Raw genomic sequence first — 18,276 nt, 5'->3', positions numbered from 1 at the left:
GCCATGCTAAACTAGATCTTAATACCAACAGGATCTGGCAGGATTCTGACAATTGGGTTCTTATTTAAACTTTTTTTCAACCCAAATTACTGGGTTGTTTTGACCATCAATGGCCTTTATGACCCAACGCTGGGTCTATAGTGTATTATTTTCATTATTTCTGTAATTTTCACTGTTGCAATAAATATATTATCAGCTTGGTCAATGTGTACCACACAGCAACCAGCCAGTTTCATATTTCAGTGAGGTCAACAAAGTGTTCATTGTGAGGTGACAGCCCCATAGCATGACATGAAAAGGTTGAGTAAAGGCAACCCTGCCACTGGCAGAAACAAATCACACACAGGAAGCAAGCTGTTTGCATTCTTATTATCAGACAGCTTTATCTACACACTAGCTTTAGTTACAGCTCCTTAATAATGGACTCTCACACTAAACAATTTCTTCCCAAGTGCCTTGCAAGAGTAGAACCATTGAATGTGATCATACCTTGTCATAATGAATGAAAGTGATGATGTGCTCTGAACAGATGTGAAATAGATGAGTGTTACAAAATGATGTTTTACAGTGCTGTGAGCCCGTGAGCAACCAAATGCTTTATTGTATGAATAACTCTTAAATGGGTTTCAGCATATTCCTGTGTTTTAAGACGCTTTACAAATAAATAAATAAACGTTTCATGATTTATTATGAGAAGGAGTCCTCAAACACGCCAATTTGTTTAAATAAATCAAAATAAAGAGGGAAATGCATTTAAAATGCATCAAATAGGGCAATTTAGTTAATGGGTTCAGACAGAGCTGGCATTTCTCTCTTTATTTGGATGCAGATGACTGCCGTCACATTTTCAGTGTTGCTCCAGGGGATATGAGCTCAATCATTTTATAAAAAACCCTCTCTCACTCTATGTGGAGAGACAGAGTTACTATTGATGGAAATCATTAAGCATTAAAGAGGTAGCAATGAAAATTATATTATTGATTTGGTGTTCAGCAGAAGGGAAAGTTAATACATTTAAATTACATATTTTATTGATATATAATTATTGATCACACATTAAATAATTATACAATGTGCAATGATCAGGATCCAGCAATTGCTCTTTATCACCTTTAGTGAAAAAAAAAAAGATTTATTATAATGCTGTTAATATTGGGTGTGTGATGTAACTAAAGCATTGCCATTGATTATGCAGACTGAATATATTAGACTGAAGGAAAGAAATATTATCATTGTGAAACAACAGTGCCATCTACAGATAAGTTAGTGTAAGTGACAGGTCCTTACTACTATAAACAAATTTACTTTGTAAATATCACTGTATTTATTTCCCAGATTTAATTTAATGTTAAAATTAATTTGAGTATTTTCTTTTAAATCAATTTTGTTCTTAAAACATTCTTCTTCTTGTTTATTGAAAACAAAAATCTTTCTTCACGAGCGTTAGTTATTATCCTCTAGATGACGCTGCAGATCCATTCGTCGCTCTTTTGAAAGCGGAAGTGTATCAGCACTTGACACGAGAACACGCGCAACTTCCGGCTGGTTCAAATTTTTTGCACTCTTTTTAATTTCTCAAAGCCAAACTAATCTTTTGTTGGAAGTTGCTGTAATTTTGACCCGTTATTATGGATATCCAGAGTAAGTTTAACTCCAAACGTTGTTGTTTAATGTTAGTCGTGTGTGTGTATGTTGATATATGCGGTGAGTTTCTGGGACGCGGGTGAATGTGTATATGCTAATGTGACTAGTTCAAAGCAAGAAAGTGCCATGTGTGCAGTGATGTAAAGCTGAAAGCCATACTTGAGTACAAGTAGAGATGCCTTACTGCGAAAATGGCTCTATTACAAGTGACCAATTCCAGTACTACTTGAGTATATTTTAGTAGTACGTATGCTTATTTTGAATTGAGGCTCAAAGATGAAGCAGTTGATGCACAGTTGATTTGTGAAGACAGCAATCACTTTTATTTTCTAAAACGGAGATGAATGTAACACCTTTATTTTGATATACATCAATAGTGCAGTGTCTTAAACATCGCTAAATGCAGCCAGGATGAGATCGGACTCGGTTTAACTCAAGTGCTCAAAAAAAGGGGAAAATCCTTTCAAAAGTTATCTTCAGTACAACGGATAAATATCAGAGCTCTGTGTAACATGATATACACTTCCTTCTCATATAATTTAATGTACATGAGATGTACAAAACATTTCTGTTATCATAACTTTTCTTATGCTGCAGGTCAGAACACAGTTGGTTCACATTATATATAAAATAGGGCAACACTGGCAGAAAGTCTGCTTCTTATATTTTTTTAAGGCAATACAAGCATACAGTTACAAACAGACAATTACAAAGAGTTATATCACAGGGCTGTTGAATGCTTTATTCTGATTGGTTGAAAAATGTTCCACGGTATGCTTTTTTTTCCGATAAATGACATTTGTTCTGTCAAATGTTTTACAATAACCACCAGACTGATGTCTGTGCTATCCGTGGTGGAAAAATTGAATCTGGAATTATGTGAATTACACATAACATTGCAGGTGTGCATTATTTTCAAATAATTCAACGGCACGTTGTCAATTATTCCATATTCTATACCGCTTTCTCCTTCTTTCCAACCTGTTGGCAAGTTTAAAGGTCCCGTTTTTTCCTGATCTCATTTTTTAAACTGTAGTTAGTGTGTAATGTTGCTTGTAGTTAGTGTGTAATGTTGCTGTTAGAGCACAAATCATACCGGCAAAGTTATAAAGCTCAAAGTTTAATGCAAAGCGATACATTTTCTTTAACAGAAGTCCCCTTTTAAAGCTTACAGCGAACGGTTGGTTTGGACTACAGCCCTCTACTTCCCGATTAAATGACATCAAAGCAAGAATGTTTGACTAAACTCCGCCCACAGGAATACGTCAGGCACCAGCTAAGCTCAAACGGCTCTGCTAAGCTACGCTGCTGTTGAATACAACACACTAAACACTAAACTACACACAATCAGAACCCCATACGTATTTGCTAAAGGAGGGACTTCATAGAACAAGGAAGTCATCAGCCCGTTTTTAGGACAGTAAAAACAGCGCTAAATTGTGTAAAAAATAATGTGTTTTTTTCACACTGGAACGTGTTATATTACACACCTTTTAACGCAATCATAGCTTAAAAAAAACACAGGAAAAACGGGACCTTAAGCATTTCAAAATAAAGCTGTAGTTCACTGACAATTGGGGCAATTTCGCATTAATTATCGCGGATGTATCGCCTGCAATATGGCACAGCTTGTCAGGGAACTACTGCTTTGTGTAGTAAATGCTGCTCCATCTGAAACCAGGTGATGACGATTTACTACTAATCAAGGAATCGGCTTTACTGACGAGATGCATTTATCGTGCAGCACTAATCGGATGGTTGCCCCTACACACACGCACACACACACACACACACACCGCACTGAATTGGTGAATTATCATCTGGGGTGATAAAATACTGTGAGTGTCACAGCCCTATTATTGTTGATTAATGGTTTATACATTTAAGTTTGTAAATTCTAAACATCCAAAACTAAATAATATAATGTAAATCACAAATAATTATGGGAGCTATGTTGTTAGTAAGTTTTTTTTTTTTAAACGATTTGCTAAAGGACCCATCAATTTTTAAAATTCTGACTCACCACTGTATTTGGTGCTCAAATGTACTGCAGAAAGGCACAAACTTAAGCACTAATGGACAACTGTAATTGAGGCTTTTGGTGATTATGTAATCGTTTCACCCGTAATTGTATTCCCAACTAGTTTTTCAATTAAGTGTGCAGCCCTATATACTATGGTAACTGTAGTAGTAAAAGTTTGTGACAATCATTACACACATCATCAACCTGGAATGCACTATGGCGGCCTCCACAGCCTAATATGAGTATTACATGTTTAAATTTTTTTTAAGATTATGAAAATATTAAATGTTTTTCTTTCAAAGAATTTGAACACAATGGGACTGATATAGGTTAAAGGATTACTCCACTTTATAAAAATAAAATCCTGATAATTTACTTACCCCCATGTCTTCCAAGTTGTTTATGTCTTTATTTGTTAAGTCAAGAAGAAATTACATTTTTGAGGAAAACGCTAGACCCTTATGCCTCGTTTGGGATCGTTTAGAGCTAGGGCTGTGACGGTCATTATATAACCGTGAGACCGACGGTTATAGTTGAACACCGTCATTAGAACTCTATAACCGCCAAAACCGTGTTATTAAAATATTTTTTAAACATTTTTTATCATAAAGAATTTTTAAATACTAATTAAAAACAACTGTTAACAGTCTGTGTTATACGCCCCCTCACGTTCTCACGCAGTGAAAATACAGAGCGGAGCAGACACTGACAACGCGCCGACATACAGGACAGACCAGGTTACTTTTCGGTTTCTTTTGGGATTAAACATATTAAACAAAGTCTCGCCTTTCAAATCATCTCTTCCTTCTAGTTAATTTATAGCATCAAATAAACATGAATGACCATGAGAAGGAATGTTGTTTTAACCGCGGAAAGGTGTTAGTACACTCCGCTTTTCAAGTTCAAATCCTCCCATGCTAATCTACTAACTCTCCTGAACGCACATTCACTGCTAGTTGTCTTGCTGTTAATTTTAAAGAAACGTAGAGCAAGTAGCTAATCAGTGTCTAGTTTATTCAAACGCCGGGTGAGCACTGTGCAGCGCGTCTGCGGAGAGCATTTGCATTTGTTTTTGTATTAAAGAAGCTAATCTGGGACTAGAATTAGCCCTGTCCGGTAAACCGCCCTGAAGTCTTCATACTCAAGGAACGTTTAAATATCTTAAGTTGAAAAAAAATATTATGTACCATGACAGGTATTGAACCAATGGCCCTCGGCTCTCCAACCTCTCCCAAGCCTGGGGCTCAGTTTTTACCAGGCTTTCTGATGGGAGATCTGCCTGCTCCAGTCACACCTCAACCCAGGTCTTTTGGATTAACAGGAGGTGGAACAGAAACAAAGTCTCCTCTGATGGCAGGTAAACCTACTCTCTTTTGTCTTTTTTAATGTTTTTTATAAAGCTGTGACTTTGAAAAGCATATTTTAATTTGCTCATAAATTCACTTCCTGGATGAGATATTTAATCCACTTCTCCATCAGGTGGGTCTCCTCCACAGCCAGTTATGCCAACACCTAAGGACAAGAGTGGAGCTCCTCCAGTCAGAAGCATTTATGATGACCTGAACAGCTCTGGTTTGGGAATGTCACCTCTTGCTGCTCGCAAACAAGTAAGAACTTCAAACAAGTTTTATGGTTAAAGGGGCCATGTCAATATACTTTTTTAAGATGTAAAATAAATCTTTGGTGTCCCCAGAGTACACACATGAAGTTTTAGCTCAAAAAACAATATACCGTAGATAATCTATTATAACATGTTTAAATTGACAATGTAGGTGTGAGCAAAAATGTGCTGGGTGTGTCCTTTAAAATGCAAATGAGGGGATGAAATTCAAACACTGATCACAATGATGGTGGTTTGATGCAATTTAAACTTTTTTTTTTCTAGCAATTTCAATTGTGCTATCAATAATTTCTTTTTCTCTCTGCACTAAATGGCAGTGTTGTTGTTGGATAGTGCAGATTAAGGGTCAGTATTATTATAATAAGAGCTCCTTATGACATCATAAGGAGAGCCAAATTTCAATGATCTAATTATTCATGTGCTTTTAGAGAATGGTTTACTAAAACTAAGTTACTGGGTTGATCTTTTTAACATTTTCTACGTTTATAGAAGCACCAGGGACCAAATTACAGCACTTACATGGAAAAAGAAATGGATTTTCCTACAATGGCCACTTTTAAAAACTGAGACTTGCATGTATGTACAGATGAACATATAGATATGTTAGATAGTAGGAGGTGTGTTTATCAGAGATCAGATTAATCGCGATTCAGACAGGTATTATTAGTATGAATCAATTCTGGATTGTAAAGGCAATGTTATGTACAGCTCTTTCCTGTATTATGGCTCTTTGATCAATAGGAAGTCCTTATCAATCTAAAATCAATCAGTTTGAGTCGTTTATAACATGCATTTGAAAAACCAATGCTCATCAAGCATTATTATTATAAATATTCCTTATTATCATTGACATTTCTGAAAAGATTGGAAAAACAGGTATAAATATGCTTAAAGGTATTTCTCGGAGCTGCTTGTATATATCGTACTTCTTCATACTTCTATCTCATATTGAGTTTCTGCATGAAAGCACCTTCTGGCTTTTGGATGTAGCAGCATTTCACTATAATTCATTGAGAAGCATAGCAAGCATAATCACACGATTTATTGTCTCAGCCCTAGTGTTTATTATTTTTTTATTACGATAAAATAAGGGATAATGTGTAGGCAGCAGATTGTTAACACAGAAATAATCCCCGACAGTGTGATCAGGACCCGACACCCGAGGGTATTGTATCAGACTGAAGGGGCTTATTTCGCGATAACAACCTCTTGCCTGTACGTCATTCAGTTTATAACATAGCTATTTGCCTCATAAGTAAGGAAAGGAGCATTTAATATTGATTTGAAATTTTGTATTAAAAATAAGCAAATAAAACAGACATTTCGTTAGGAAAACAAGTTTACTTCTGGTTTTAAGATAAGACAAGACGTTCAAACATCACAAACGCACTATTTGGTTTAATCATAAATATAATTGAGGTTATGTTATTAAAAGACATATTTATATTTATATATTTTTAAAAATATGCTCATTTTTCAGCTCCCCTAGAGTTAAACATTTGATTTTTATTGTTTTGGAATCCATTCAGCTGATCTCCGGGTCTGGCGGTACCACTTTTAGCATAGCTTAGCACAATCCATTGAATCTGATTAGACCATTAGCATTGCGCGAAAACAATAACCAAAGAGTTTCGATATTTTTCCTATTTAAAACTTGACTCTTCTGTAGGTACATTGTGTGCAAAGACTGACAGAAAATTAAAAGTTGCAGTTTTCTAGGCAGATATGGCTAGGAACTATACTCTTATTCAATGTCAATGTCCCTTTACCCTGTCAAAATAATTTTCAGCATCCGGGTTACTATGTGTTAGTTAGTTTTCAGTGGTTGTTATCTGAAAAGAACGAACCTTGGAATGTTGCGACTGGCCAATCAGAATCAAGCATTTTAGAGAGCATTTTATGTAATAATGCTTAACAAGTATGTCTGAAATGTTTATAATGTCTTAATATTTTTAAATGTGAAACATTTTTCCAGTTATATATGAAGAGCTCAGATGCAAAACCCTTTAAGTGCATCTGACATGTTTTCTTGTAAATATTTTTTTATTTTTTATATAATTGAGCAGTATTTTTGAATGGCCTGAGGCCGGGATTACCTCATTTTTGACTGAGGTGTCATTAAATGGCTTTTGCCTCACACATACACAAGTATATCAAAGGAGAATTACATTTTTTTTCTAAAGGTTGCCACTTCTGTTTTCACAGCCATTTGCTGGAGTACATACACCGTTTTCTGGTCTGCCAGGGACACCAGGATCAGGTAAATATACACACTTGTCTTGATTAACTCCTAAATGAAATGCCTTATAAAGTAGGTGCTTCACTTCTATTTATTCTCTAGCCTCTACTCTGTTTAGTCCTGCGGGACAACAGAGGAAGACAACACTCTCACCAGCTCAAGTAGACCCCTTCTTCACACAAGGAGATACTCTGTCCTCTGAAGACCTGCTAGATGACACCTGGGTCACAGTGTTTGGGTGTGTAGCTTTTGTCTTGCTTTCTTTTTTTTTTACATATTGTGTTTTGTATTTTTTTTCTGTAGCATTAAGAAATCCATTCTAGCTTTTTAATATGGGCATTTTTATGGCTTTTGTTTGGTTTACATGAGACATAAAATTCTGATTCTTTGTACACAGGTTCCCACCAGCATCTGCTTCATACATCCTTTTACAGTTCGCACAGTATGGAAACATAATAAAACATGTAGTAAGTAAAGCTCCTTCTTACTTGAGATTAATTTATGTACAGTACAATTTATTAAAAATTGCGATCTCTTGCAGATGTCTAACACAGGCAATTGGATGCACATTCAGTATCAGTCTAAACTGCAAGCACGAAAAGCTCTCAGTAAAGATGGAAAGATATTTGGAGAAGCAATAATGATTGGCGTCAAACCGTGTATTGATAAGGTGCGAACGACACGATTTTCCTTGTGAAGACCAATGTAATGAATGAAAATGTTTTTGCAATAATTGTGAATGTTTGTTTGATTTGTCAGACTGTAATGGAGGGCTCAGACAAAGTCAGCACTTCCAGTTCGGTCTTCACACCCCCGATCAAATGCCACGGAACCCCCAGTCAGCTTTTATCAACTCCTCGATCCGTCATGAGACCCCTCAGTGTCGCTTACAAAGCCTCTAGTAGTGACTACCAGGTATAGATTTTTATATTACTGTGACAGATAATGAAAATGGGTTTATCCCAAAATAGCATCTGCATATATATGAAATGGTATTAAAGCAACACCAAAGAGTTTTTTTTTACGTTAAAATAACGCTTCCAAAACAGTTTCAGTCGTTCATCCACTCTAAACAGGGTGAACAGCACTTTCACATTCGCTTTGCAGCCCTCTATCGGCCAAAACCGCACTAAAGAAGTTTCCAAACGTCGGGTAGTGGTCCTGTAGTCCGAGTGAATACTACAAAAACTTGCTTTACGGCAGACCTACAATCCAATCAGAGCCAGCTATGCCTCAGTATTTATGACAGTGGGTAATGGACAATTACGCTTCTAACCTGTAGGGGGAGCAAAGAGCCAAAACTCTTTGGTGTTGCTTTAATAATAAAATCGAACTAATTTAATGTAGTATGGTAATTTTAGGACATGCTGTTAAAAAGAATATTAGCAAATACTCTTATATTCATATTAGCAAATACTAGCAAAATGCTTGTTTTTTTCTTTTTTTTTTAGGTTTTGTCGGATCAACAGACTCCAAAAAAGGACGACAGTTTAGTATCAAAAGCGATGGAGTATATGTTTGGCTGGTAATTGTTTGTTCACGGGTCCTGAGGAAAAGCTCTGAAACCTTCAACATCCATACATGCGTTGATACTCTGAAACTGACATTGGGTTTTGGAGTGAATGCAAAAGCACTTTATCTCTACTACTAATGGACTTTGTGTGCTGTATTATGGTAGATGTACTCTTAGGTGTTTCACATGGATTTCAGCTACTGTGTTTTGTTTGATGTCCCTTTCTTTAGACTATCCTGAATATGCCTCAAAACCATACTATTTAATTGAATGATGTTCCACTGAGTATTAAGCATTTCTGTCACATCAAAACATGCAATCTGTTTGATAAAGGTTGAGCTAGAAAAGGATCCAAATCAAGACGCTATGGTGTTAAATATGTTGTTCTGCATTATTGGTTTATATAAAAGAATGAATGAGTAAATGTCTGATAACACTTTCAGCTTTTGCAGATGAAGACCTTAATCAAGGATTTAAGTCTTTTCATTGGTTTACATACCTCTGCTCTGTTTTTAGGTTGTTGTGGGTTTTCACTAACTTTATCAATTGTTTTAATAAAACAGAAAATCCATTTTTAGAAATTTGCAATTTTGAATACACTCTCTCTCTTTAATAAACGCACTGTATACTTAAACTTTGTAGTTTGCTTTCTTCTGTATTGTGTTATATGCATACTGACGTGTAAGTATAATTGTTAGATAACCAATTACAATAAAGCTATACATACATTAAGTAAATTTAAAGTTGTCGACTTACAGTGCATTACAAGGTATACATTTTATCAGCATTTGTCACTTGGGTTCGCATAAGTTACACAAATAATGTTTTGGCAGTGTAGACATTTTGCTTAGTGTTTATAACTATAACACTACGCATCTTGGGTCAGTTTGTGTGTGATGCATAATGTTTATGTTGCTCAAATATAAAGAGCCCTCAGAAATAAGTGTATGTTTAATATCTTTCCACAGTGCTTTGTACTCTGTACTGAATGATACATGTGTACAGGTGTGAAATTCTGTCATCCTCCACTAATTTATAATGAACTGGCAAATTGCACTTACAGCATCAAGGATTTGGTACTTTATTTGATGATCTGAGTTTTATTTGAGGTTGTGTTGTGTAGCATCATAAATAAGCATCTGGGGATTTTTTTATTGCAGGCATTTTCTGAAATATTTCTTTCAGCAGCAACACCATAAACAAAGGCTTTTGTTGAGAAAACGCACCTTCTGGTAGACTTTCACATAGAATCAGTAGTCCTTTTAGAGTAGTTAATATTTGATAAAAAGCAAAAAAAAAATACAAGTATTACATTCATATCTAACAGTATCAACTACTACACTGCGCTGTATAAAATGAATGTATACAATATAAGCAAATTCTTGCCTGGTTGCAAAATTTCTATGCTAAGGTGACCAGATTTTTTAAATGAAAACCGGGGACATTTCCTAGTTCGATGGTCAAAATGTCATTAAAATATAATTTGTTGTTATCTATGAATTAAACAATGGGGACAACCCATTTTTTGAAAGTTTTGTTCTTTTTATTGTGGGTTCAATGAAAAAAAAAAAATGACTGACTGACTTCTTACCATCTAAAAATCATTAAATCAAGATGCATTTTCTTGATAAGCAAAATCCCCTAACAAAAAAATCTAGCTTTAAGACAAAAAAAGAATAAATTTAAGTGAATTTGTGCTTAAAACATGTAAAAAATCTGCCATACTATCTTCCTGTTATATCAGTAAAATCAAATGCTTAGTTACTATTATGTTAGTTATTACCTTTGAATTACTACAGCAACAATTTGGAAAATACAAGTTTTCCTACATAAATTGTCAAGATGTTGACCAAGCAAGTCCTTCTGAAAAAGACGTACATATTGTCATAATGTATGACAATAATCCCCGCAAAAGTTTTTATTTTTCAAATGCCTTTAGACGGGGTGAGCGGGGCACAAACTAATGCAGGGTTAAGTGTAACATGACTACTTTATATATTTATACAGGGCAGGGCAATCTGTGTTTTTTCTCTTACTGTGAGATGATGATCTCAGGTCAATTTGTGAAAAGTTTTGATGTGTTTTTGTTAAGATATTTATGATGCACACAAAGATGGTTAGATGATATCATGGATAAATAATGTGTGGATAACTATCTGCAGATATATAAACAATATACACCTTTAGTATACAGACATAATTTTAATTTAATTATTTGTGTTAAAACTAAATTTTCTAGCAGATGTTACAACAAACCCTCTTTTTGTTACAATTAACCCCACCTATGGGCTAAGTTGTAAAGTTTGCACTTCTGTCACTTTCTGTGTAATTGTACAATAACAGTAGGTTCCACAAACAAACTTTTAGTGTTCATTTGTAGCAGAGATGTGTGTGTGTTGATTGTGTAAAAAACTGATTCATCTAACTTAAATATTTTTTGAATGATAGAGCCAAAGCCGAAAAGCGTTAGTTTGTGCCCTGCTAGTTATACAACTCTGTGTCATGTATGCATTTAGAAAGTTATAATTATATAGTTATTTAACCATCACAGTATGTCCAACTTTGTAAACAACAACACTAGTATTATTTTCAACTTAAATAAGAACAACTTTGCTTCATATGGGGTGAAATGCGCTAATAAGAACAAATTGGCGAGCTTTGCCTTCATTCCTCAGAAACCCTTTCACAGCTCGGCATATTAAATAAACATATTGAACTATTGATTCTCTTTGGACTTGCCTTATTTGTGCTACAGTCAGATTTTTGGCAATCTGCCATGTTTAATAGAATTCAATATATAATCTTTTGGCTCCCTGCTTAATTTTGCAGTCACTTAAAGGGACAGTTCACCCCAAAATTAAAATTCTGTCATCATTTACCAACCCTCATGTTGTTCTTAACCTGTTTAAATGTATTTGTTCTGCTGAACACAAAGAAAATTGTAATCAAGCAGAAAGCAGAAGCACCATTGACTTCCATAGTAGAAAAGAAAAATACTAAGAAAGTCAATGGCACTCAGCTGATCCATTGTTCCATGTTCAGCAGACCAAAGGCATTTATACAGGTTTGTAACAACTTGAGGTTGAGTACATGACAGAAAGTTTTGGGTGAACTATCCCTTTAAGTTTACCATTCATAAATAAATCCAAATTAAGAGCTTATTGTTTACAGACATAAAAAAACCTTTAAAAGCATCTGATATTAAAGTAAATGTTATATTTTCCTTATGTTTTTGCTGCAGGTTTACAGTAGGGATGCACCGATACTGGTATCGGGTATCGGCCTCGATACCACATTTTCTAAAGTAGCCTACTCATACTCGTTAAAAGTCCCCCGATACTTGGAATCGATACCACAGTCTGAGAAATGTCTATATGTTTGAGCGGCGTGTAAGGGGTTAATGCCTCTTGTGTTGTCCAAAGAGGCAGAGTTTACAACAAACTGGAAAACTAGTCCTGTGTTTTTTTGTTAAATTATATGACTAAAGCTGTTACCTATGAATTTAAATCATGTTTTTTTTATTAAGTACTCGGTATCGGTATCGGCAAGTACTGAAATGCAAGTACTCGTACTCGTACTCGTATTCCAAAAAGTGGTATCGGTGCATCCCTAGTTTACAGTGATATCTATTGCATTTTTAGCCCCTCTAGCCCCTACAACTTTTAAAACCCAAACTTCAGCAATGCAACATTCATAATTTCTTTAAGGCCAGATGACTCACTGACGTGCAGTAACATTTTTCTGCCCTGCTATTTTTCACTGACCTTCCAGATGAACCCAGGACTTGTTTCAGGTGTATCTATGAACCTTGCTCTGAAAAGGCAGCAGAGGTCAGGCGGGTTAGCCAGCTGGATCTTCGGATCAGACACATGGCTTGGAGTGCTTGCTGAAGGTGACTCTGAGCTGGGTCTCTTGAGGTGAGTTTGACCCTTGCTGTCAAGAGCCTGCCAGCACACTGCTCAGGTGATATGTACAGTGATGCACGCTACCCCCAGGCCAGCTTGAGATATAATCCATCCTGATTACTGCTGTTTTTCAACCAGAGGTGTGCTGTAACTAACCTTGAAACAGGCTTTTTATTTTTGGAGCTCATGCATAAATTAGGAAATGTTTACTGTTGGTTTTCTTGTCCTCCTTAGACATAAAATTACTATGCAATACTACATGTTAATTTATCTGTCTATAGCTCAGCAAATCTTTTATAAATTATGTCTATATATGAACATAACTGGCATCAGAAGTGCATTAAATGAATGCTACCACTCATCCATACAAAGGTTTATATTTTAGCTGCAATAAACATAAAAGCATGTTTTCTCTCTCACGTGCATTACATTGCAAAAACCAAGTAGCCTTATTTCTTTTAAAGCCGAGCAGCCTCATTTCATTCTGGCCTCACTAGGGATGTAGATGTAATGACGGCCACTAGATGGCACCGTTTTCTTTTACTACACTCTTGATTTTTATAACAGAAGTGAGTTTGTGAAAATCTTGCAAAGCTTTTAATAGGTTTGATTCAAATGAGATACACGCATCCCTCACATTTTCCACATCTGTCTAACTTGCAAACAAAAGCTGTACTGATAACTATAAATAAATCACAACAATTTGATGCCTAATTAAATTTCACTGAAAAGATGAAACCATGTAGATGCAGATGAACTTTTGCAACACACTGCTGGAGGAGCAACACAAATTATAAGGCATGGGCGAGGCTAGCCCCTTTTTAGGGGTGCTTCAGCACCCCTAAAAAGGAGCTCAGCACCCCTAAAACTTGGAGCAAGAAATTTATTTATTCTAAAATGTTCGTTCGTCTTTGACAAGGTTAAATAATGTCCCAAACATACTCCGTTGTTTGTGGTTTAAAATTTATATGTTAAGGTAGAAAATGAAAACCTCCCCGCTTAGCAAATGGTGTCATCCTCTTCTTTTACTTCTCTGTACCTGCATCGTTTAGCCTTAGCACGAAACCCACGCAGAGTGAGAATCAGTTAAAAGTGTTGTGATGCAACTTTTTTGTTCAAATCTTACAAAATGTTTACGTTATGTTTATAATGAGCGAGTACATCACGAATCAATCTTTCAAGCCGTGTTATTGTCTTATAATGAATCACCATGGTACACGTATAATAAGTGTTTATTTTCGGATTATTTTAGTCCGGCGGGTACCCGCGGGCTGCGGAATAGTACAGTACCTGGGTGACTCGTCCGTAGACAAGAAGTGCCGGTTACAATGTTCTTCCGCAAGACGCATGCAGTTATGTGCGCCGTCTCAGTGGGTAGTTGCATAAGTGTGTCTCCGTTGTTAAAGTTTATTGTATGATTTATCGTTAATTTGAGACTTATTTTAACAATCGGGAGTCATGTAAACATGACGTCACGTGCGTCTTTTCTGGTCAGTCGTCATGAAAACATGGCCTTTGGATAGGGTTGCCACCCTTGTCTGATAAAAAACCGGGACATATCGATGACCCGACCAATTGGTTTGCTCACAAGCCCCCTAACCCCCCCCCCCCCATAGCATAATATTTCTATAGCAATGCAATTATTGGCAACACTTTACAATTCTTAATTGTTAACATTAGTTAATGTATTAACTAACATGAACTAACCATAAGCCATACATGTGTTACTTTATTTGTTAATCTTTGTTAACATTACTTAACAAAAATACAGCTATTCATGGTTTATTCTTGTTAATTCACAGTGCATTAACTATGTTAAAAATATTTAAATTATGTAGGACCTATTATTAACATTAACAAAGATTTAAAAAATAGCTTTATAAGTGCAGTTCAGTACTAGTTCATGTTAACTAATGTAGTAAACTAATGTTAACTAATGAACCTTATTGTAAAGTGTTACCCAATTATTTGTTAATTATACTAAAATATGTAAATCACCTTTACAATTTATATAAGCTCCTTATACTATTAATGTAAACTGTTTTATTTATATTCCATTTAAACAGGTCTAAATAGCAACTAGCCTCTCAACATGTATTTTACAATCATTTTAACCCCCCTGGGCAATGCTGAAGTCACTGTTACAAACTGTACAGCATGCAAGATTGTTATTACTTTTAACTCTTTTAAGACAGGGGTACACTTTCGTGTAGTCTGGCGTAAAATGTGTCTTATATTTTTGCTTTTGGGGCGCTGACGGCGCTCCTGTTTCTAGATAATTCGGTTCGGGAGAAGAGATAAATCCCGCCCACACTGACAATTGATTGGTTGATTTACCGAAACAGGCCAATCAGGATGCTCTCTGTCTTACATGCGCTTATTGAGGCACACACATACACAGACGCAAGGTCTCCGTCTCTGCCGTGCGTGCGCTAAATAATATATTCACATAGCTTTCGAAAACCGGGACATTCAGTGTCCCGGGAGAGTTGATAATTTTCCCGGGACAGGTTAGTAAAAAGAAGGACAATCCCGGTAAAACCGGGACAGGTGGCAACCCTACCTTTGGAACAGAGTGAAAACAAACTACATATCACTGTATACCACCAGTACCGGTAAGTTATGTGTGAAATCACTAACTGTCTGACTATCAAACTAGACAATAACTTTTTTTAGTTTATCACATGTAGATTAATATGAAAGGGTAACGTTTTTAACCCTTAGTGCAGGAGTCACAAGTGTTTTGTTTTAGACATATAGTAAAGGTAATGGTTCAATTAAAGGACTGTTAAAAGAAAAGCTGCAAATTAAACTATAAATTAACCTACCATATGTTGTAGGCATAAAAGTTATAAATTATGAGATTTGTCATTTTGACAAAGGCTTAAAACAACATACTGTATATCCACATAAAACCATACCCACACTGCTCCTGTAGCCCACCTTTTGTCCTGAGACTTTAATATGGCATTAACGGCAAAAAAGTGCTAGCTCGCCAATAATTAGAAATAAAAAGGTTGGCAAAAAAATGCATCTCAAAACTCATCAGATTGATGCTTTAAAATATGTAATTTTAAAAAAAGTTCTAAGGGGGAGCATGCTCCCAGACCCTAGAGGGGTAATTTTCTTCTCATCTTTTTCACCCCTGACCCGTTTTCATGCCTGAAAGGTCTCCAAAAAAATCTGGATTTTGGATTAGTTGAACCAATGTTAAAATGATAGCTATTTTACAATAAACATATTATTGGTTTCTGTAGGAAAAAAGAGTGGGTGGTGGCAGCGGAGCTCATTGGGTGCTCAGCACCCCTAAAGCTCTAACCCTAGAGTCGCCTCTGTTATAAGGTCTTAACTCTTTCGAGTTTATGTGTGTGTAGGTTTTTTTTTTTAAATACAAACTTGAGCAAAAAGCTAAGATAATTTCATTTTTCTAAAAGACTTTTTTTAGAGATCAGATTCAGAACAAAGAAAAAAACATACACAGAGTTTTTACTGTTTTTGCGTCAGTGTTTTATAAGTTGCATAAGAGCATCACCTAGTGGATTATAGAGGAAATATGGATTGCCGTAAAAACTTGTCATTGGCAGGAAAGCAGTTCTCTTAAAGGAATATTCCAATTTTTTTAAAGATAAATCCAGATAATATACTCACCACCATGTCATCCAAAACGTTGATTTCTTTCTTTGTTCAGTCGAGAAGAAATTATGTTTTTTGAGGAAAACATTGCAGGATTTTTCTCATTTTTATGGACTTTAATAGAGCCCAACATTTAATACTTAACTCAACACTTAACAGTTTTTTTCAACGGAGTTTCAAAGGACTATAAAGGATCCCAAACGAGGCATAAGGGTCTTATCTAGCGAAACGATTGTCATTTTTGATAAGAAAAATAAAAAATATGGACTTTTAAACCACAACTTCTCGTCTAGATCCGGTCGTGATGCGCCAGCGTGACCCCACGCAATACGTCATGATGTCAAGAGGTCACAGAAGACGAATGCGAAACTCCGCCCCAGTGTTTACAAATGTGTTGAAAGAGGACCGTTCCTACGTTGTTGTATGTCAACTGATACTAATTCATGTCTTTGTGTCAGTTTATTGTTTACAATGGTCCGCAAATGTGCGTTTTATATATGTAACACGTGACCTCCCTAAGTCACTACGCATTTACGTTAGGTTGCGCTGGATCAGACCTAGACGAAAAGTTGTGGTTTAAAAGAGCATATTTTTTATTTTTCTTGACAAAAATGACAATCGTTTCGCTAGATAAGACCCTTATGCCTCGTTTGGGATCGTTTATAGACCTTTGAAACTCCGTTGAAAAAAACTGTTAGGTTTTGAGTTAAGTATTAAATGTTGGGCTCTATTAAAGTCCATTAAAATGAGAAAAATCCTGCAATGTTTTCCTCAAAAAACATAATTTCTTCTTGACTGAACAAAGAAAGACATCAACATTTTGGATGAAATGGTGGTGAGTAAATTATCTGGATTTTTCTTTTAAGAAAATGGAATATTCCTTTAATTAACGAGATAACTTGTCACTGGCGAGGAAAGAGTTAATTGTAAAGAAAAGGGAATATTGTTGACTTTGTGTTATTTTAATAAAAAAAGCAGAGCATTTGAGGATTTATAACTGTTTTCCTGTGTTATATATTGCTTTTATTTTACATCTCAGAACTCATGGTGTAATTGAATTCTATTGCTGATGTACGTTAGATATTCTTTATCCATTATATGCCAATCCATGTAAACAGTCAGCTTTAAAAGACACAGGCAGTCTAATTTAAAACACATCAGGATGCAGGCCCTCCTAGTCACTGTGTAATCTTATATTAAAAGGGATCAAGAAGGAATTAAATGAGGCTGTGCAATAGGATTTCAGCAGGTCTTATTAGACGTATTAATTTATAGTTTTAATTAAATTCTGGAAGCGCAGCATTGCAAAAAAGTAACATGTTATTGAATAATAATTTGGATGTGTTGCAGGGCAGGGTGCATATCAATAGCACCTCTAGTGAAAAGGCCAAACATTATGGAGTACTTAATGAGGAGGATGTGAATTAACTCATAGCCTGAGAGGCAAAAAAAGAGAGAGCCACCGTGAAATAAAACGCTTCTTTATTTTACGCACAATGAAATAAGGGCCCGAAAAATCAATGATAATATCTCCCGATTACAATCATCAAGGTTTACTTCTCTTTCAAAATGATTCTTATCAATTCCCTTAAGAGCGGCAGCCTGTGTGAAGGATCAATATGACTGCTGTGGTTTTACTTAATGCATTCAGCCCTGGGCGTTTCGTGTGTATGTCAGTAAATACATGCGAGGGCTTTT

The 18,276-nt window shown here is 35.7% G+C and overlaps 1 protein-coding gene across 1 annotated transcript; it reads left to right on the top strand.

Annotated features, from left to right (window-relative positions):
* The first annotated feature begins 1,510 nt into the window (after nucleotides 1-1,510).
* Nucleotides 1,511-9,674, top strand: nup35 (nucleoporin 35). Its single transcript, XM_065248921.2, has 9 exons — nucleotides 1,511-1,641; nucleotides 4,863-5,024; nucleotides 5,147-5,274; nucleotides 7,494-7,548; nucleotides 7,630-7,765; nucleotides 7,925-7,994; nucleotides 8,069-8,197; nucleotides 8,287-8,442; nucleotides 8,979-9,674. Exons 1-9 carry the CDS (start codon nucleotides 1,629-1,631, stop codon nucleotides 9,054-9,056), a joined length of 927 nt encoding a protein of 308 aa, XP_065104993.1. The 5' UTR covers nucleotides 1,511-1,628; the 3' UTR covers nucleotides 9,057-9,674.
* Nucleotides 9,675-18,276: the final 8,602 nt, after the last annotated feature.

This window comes from Paramisgurnus dabryanus, chromosome 15 (assembly GCF_030506205.2).
Source record: "Paramisgurnus dabryanus chromosome 15, PD_genome_1.1, whole genome shotgun sequence".
Classification (NCBI taxonomy): Eukaryota; Metazoa; Chordata; class Actinopteri; order Cypriniformes; family Cobitidae; genus Paramisgurnus; species Paramisgurnus dabryanus.
The sequence above is the reverse complement of the archived record's forward strand: the minus strand, read 5'-3'. Positions and strand labels throughout refer to the sequence as shown.

Excerpts from the sequence above, each read along its gene's own strand:
- nup35 (XM_065248921.2), top strand. Across the intron at positions 5,025-5,146 it reads AAAGTCTCCTCTGATGGCAG|GTGGGTCTCCTCCACAGCCA; the intron begins GTAAACCTACTC and ends CTTCTCCATCAG. Across the intron at positions 7,995-8,068 it reads GAAACATAATAAAACATGTA|ATGTCTAACACAGGCAATTG; the intron begins GTAAGTAAAGCT and ends GATCTCTTGCAG.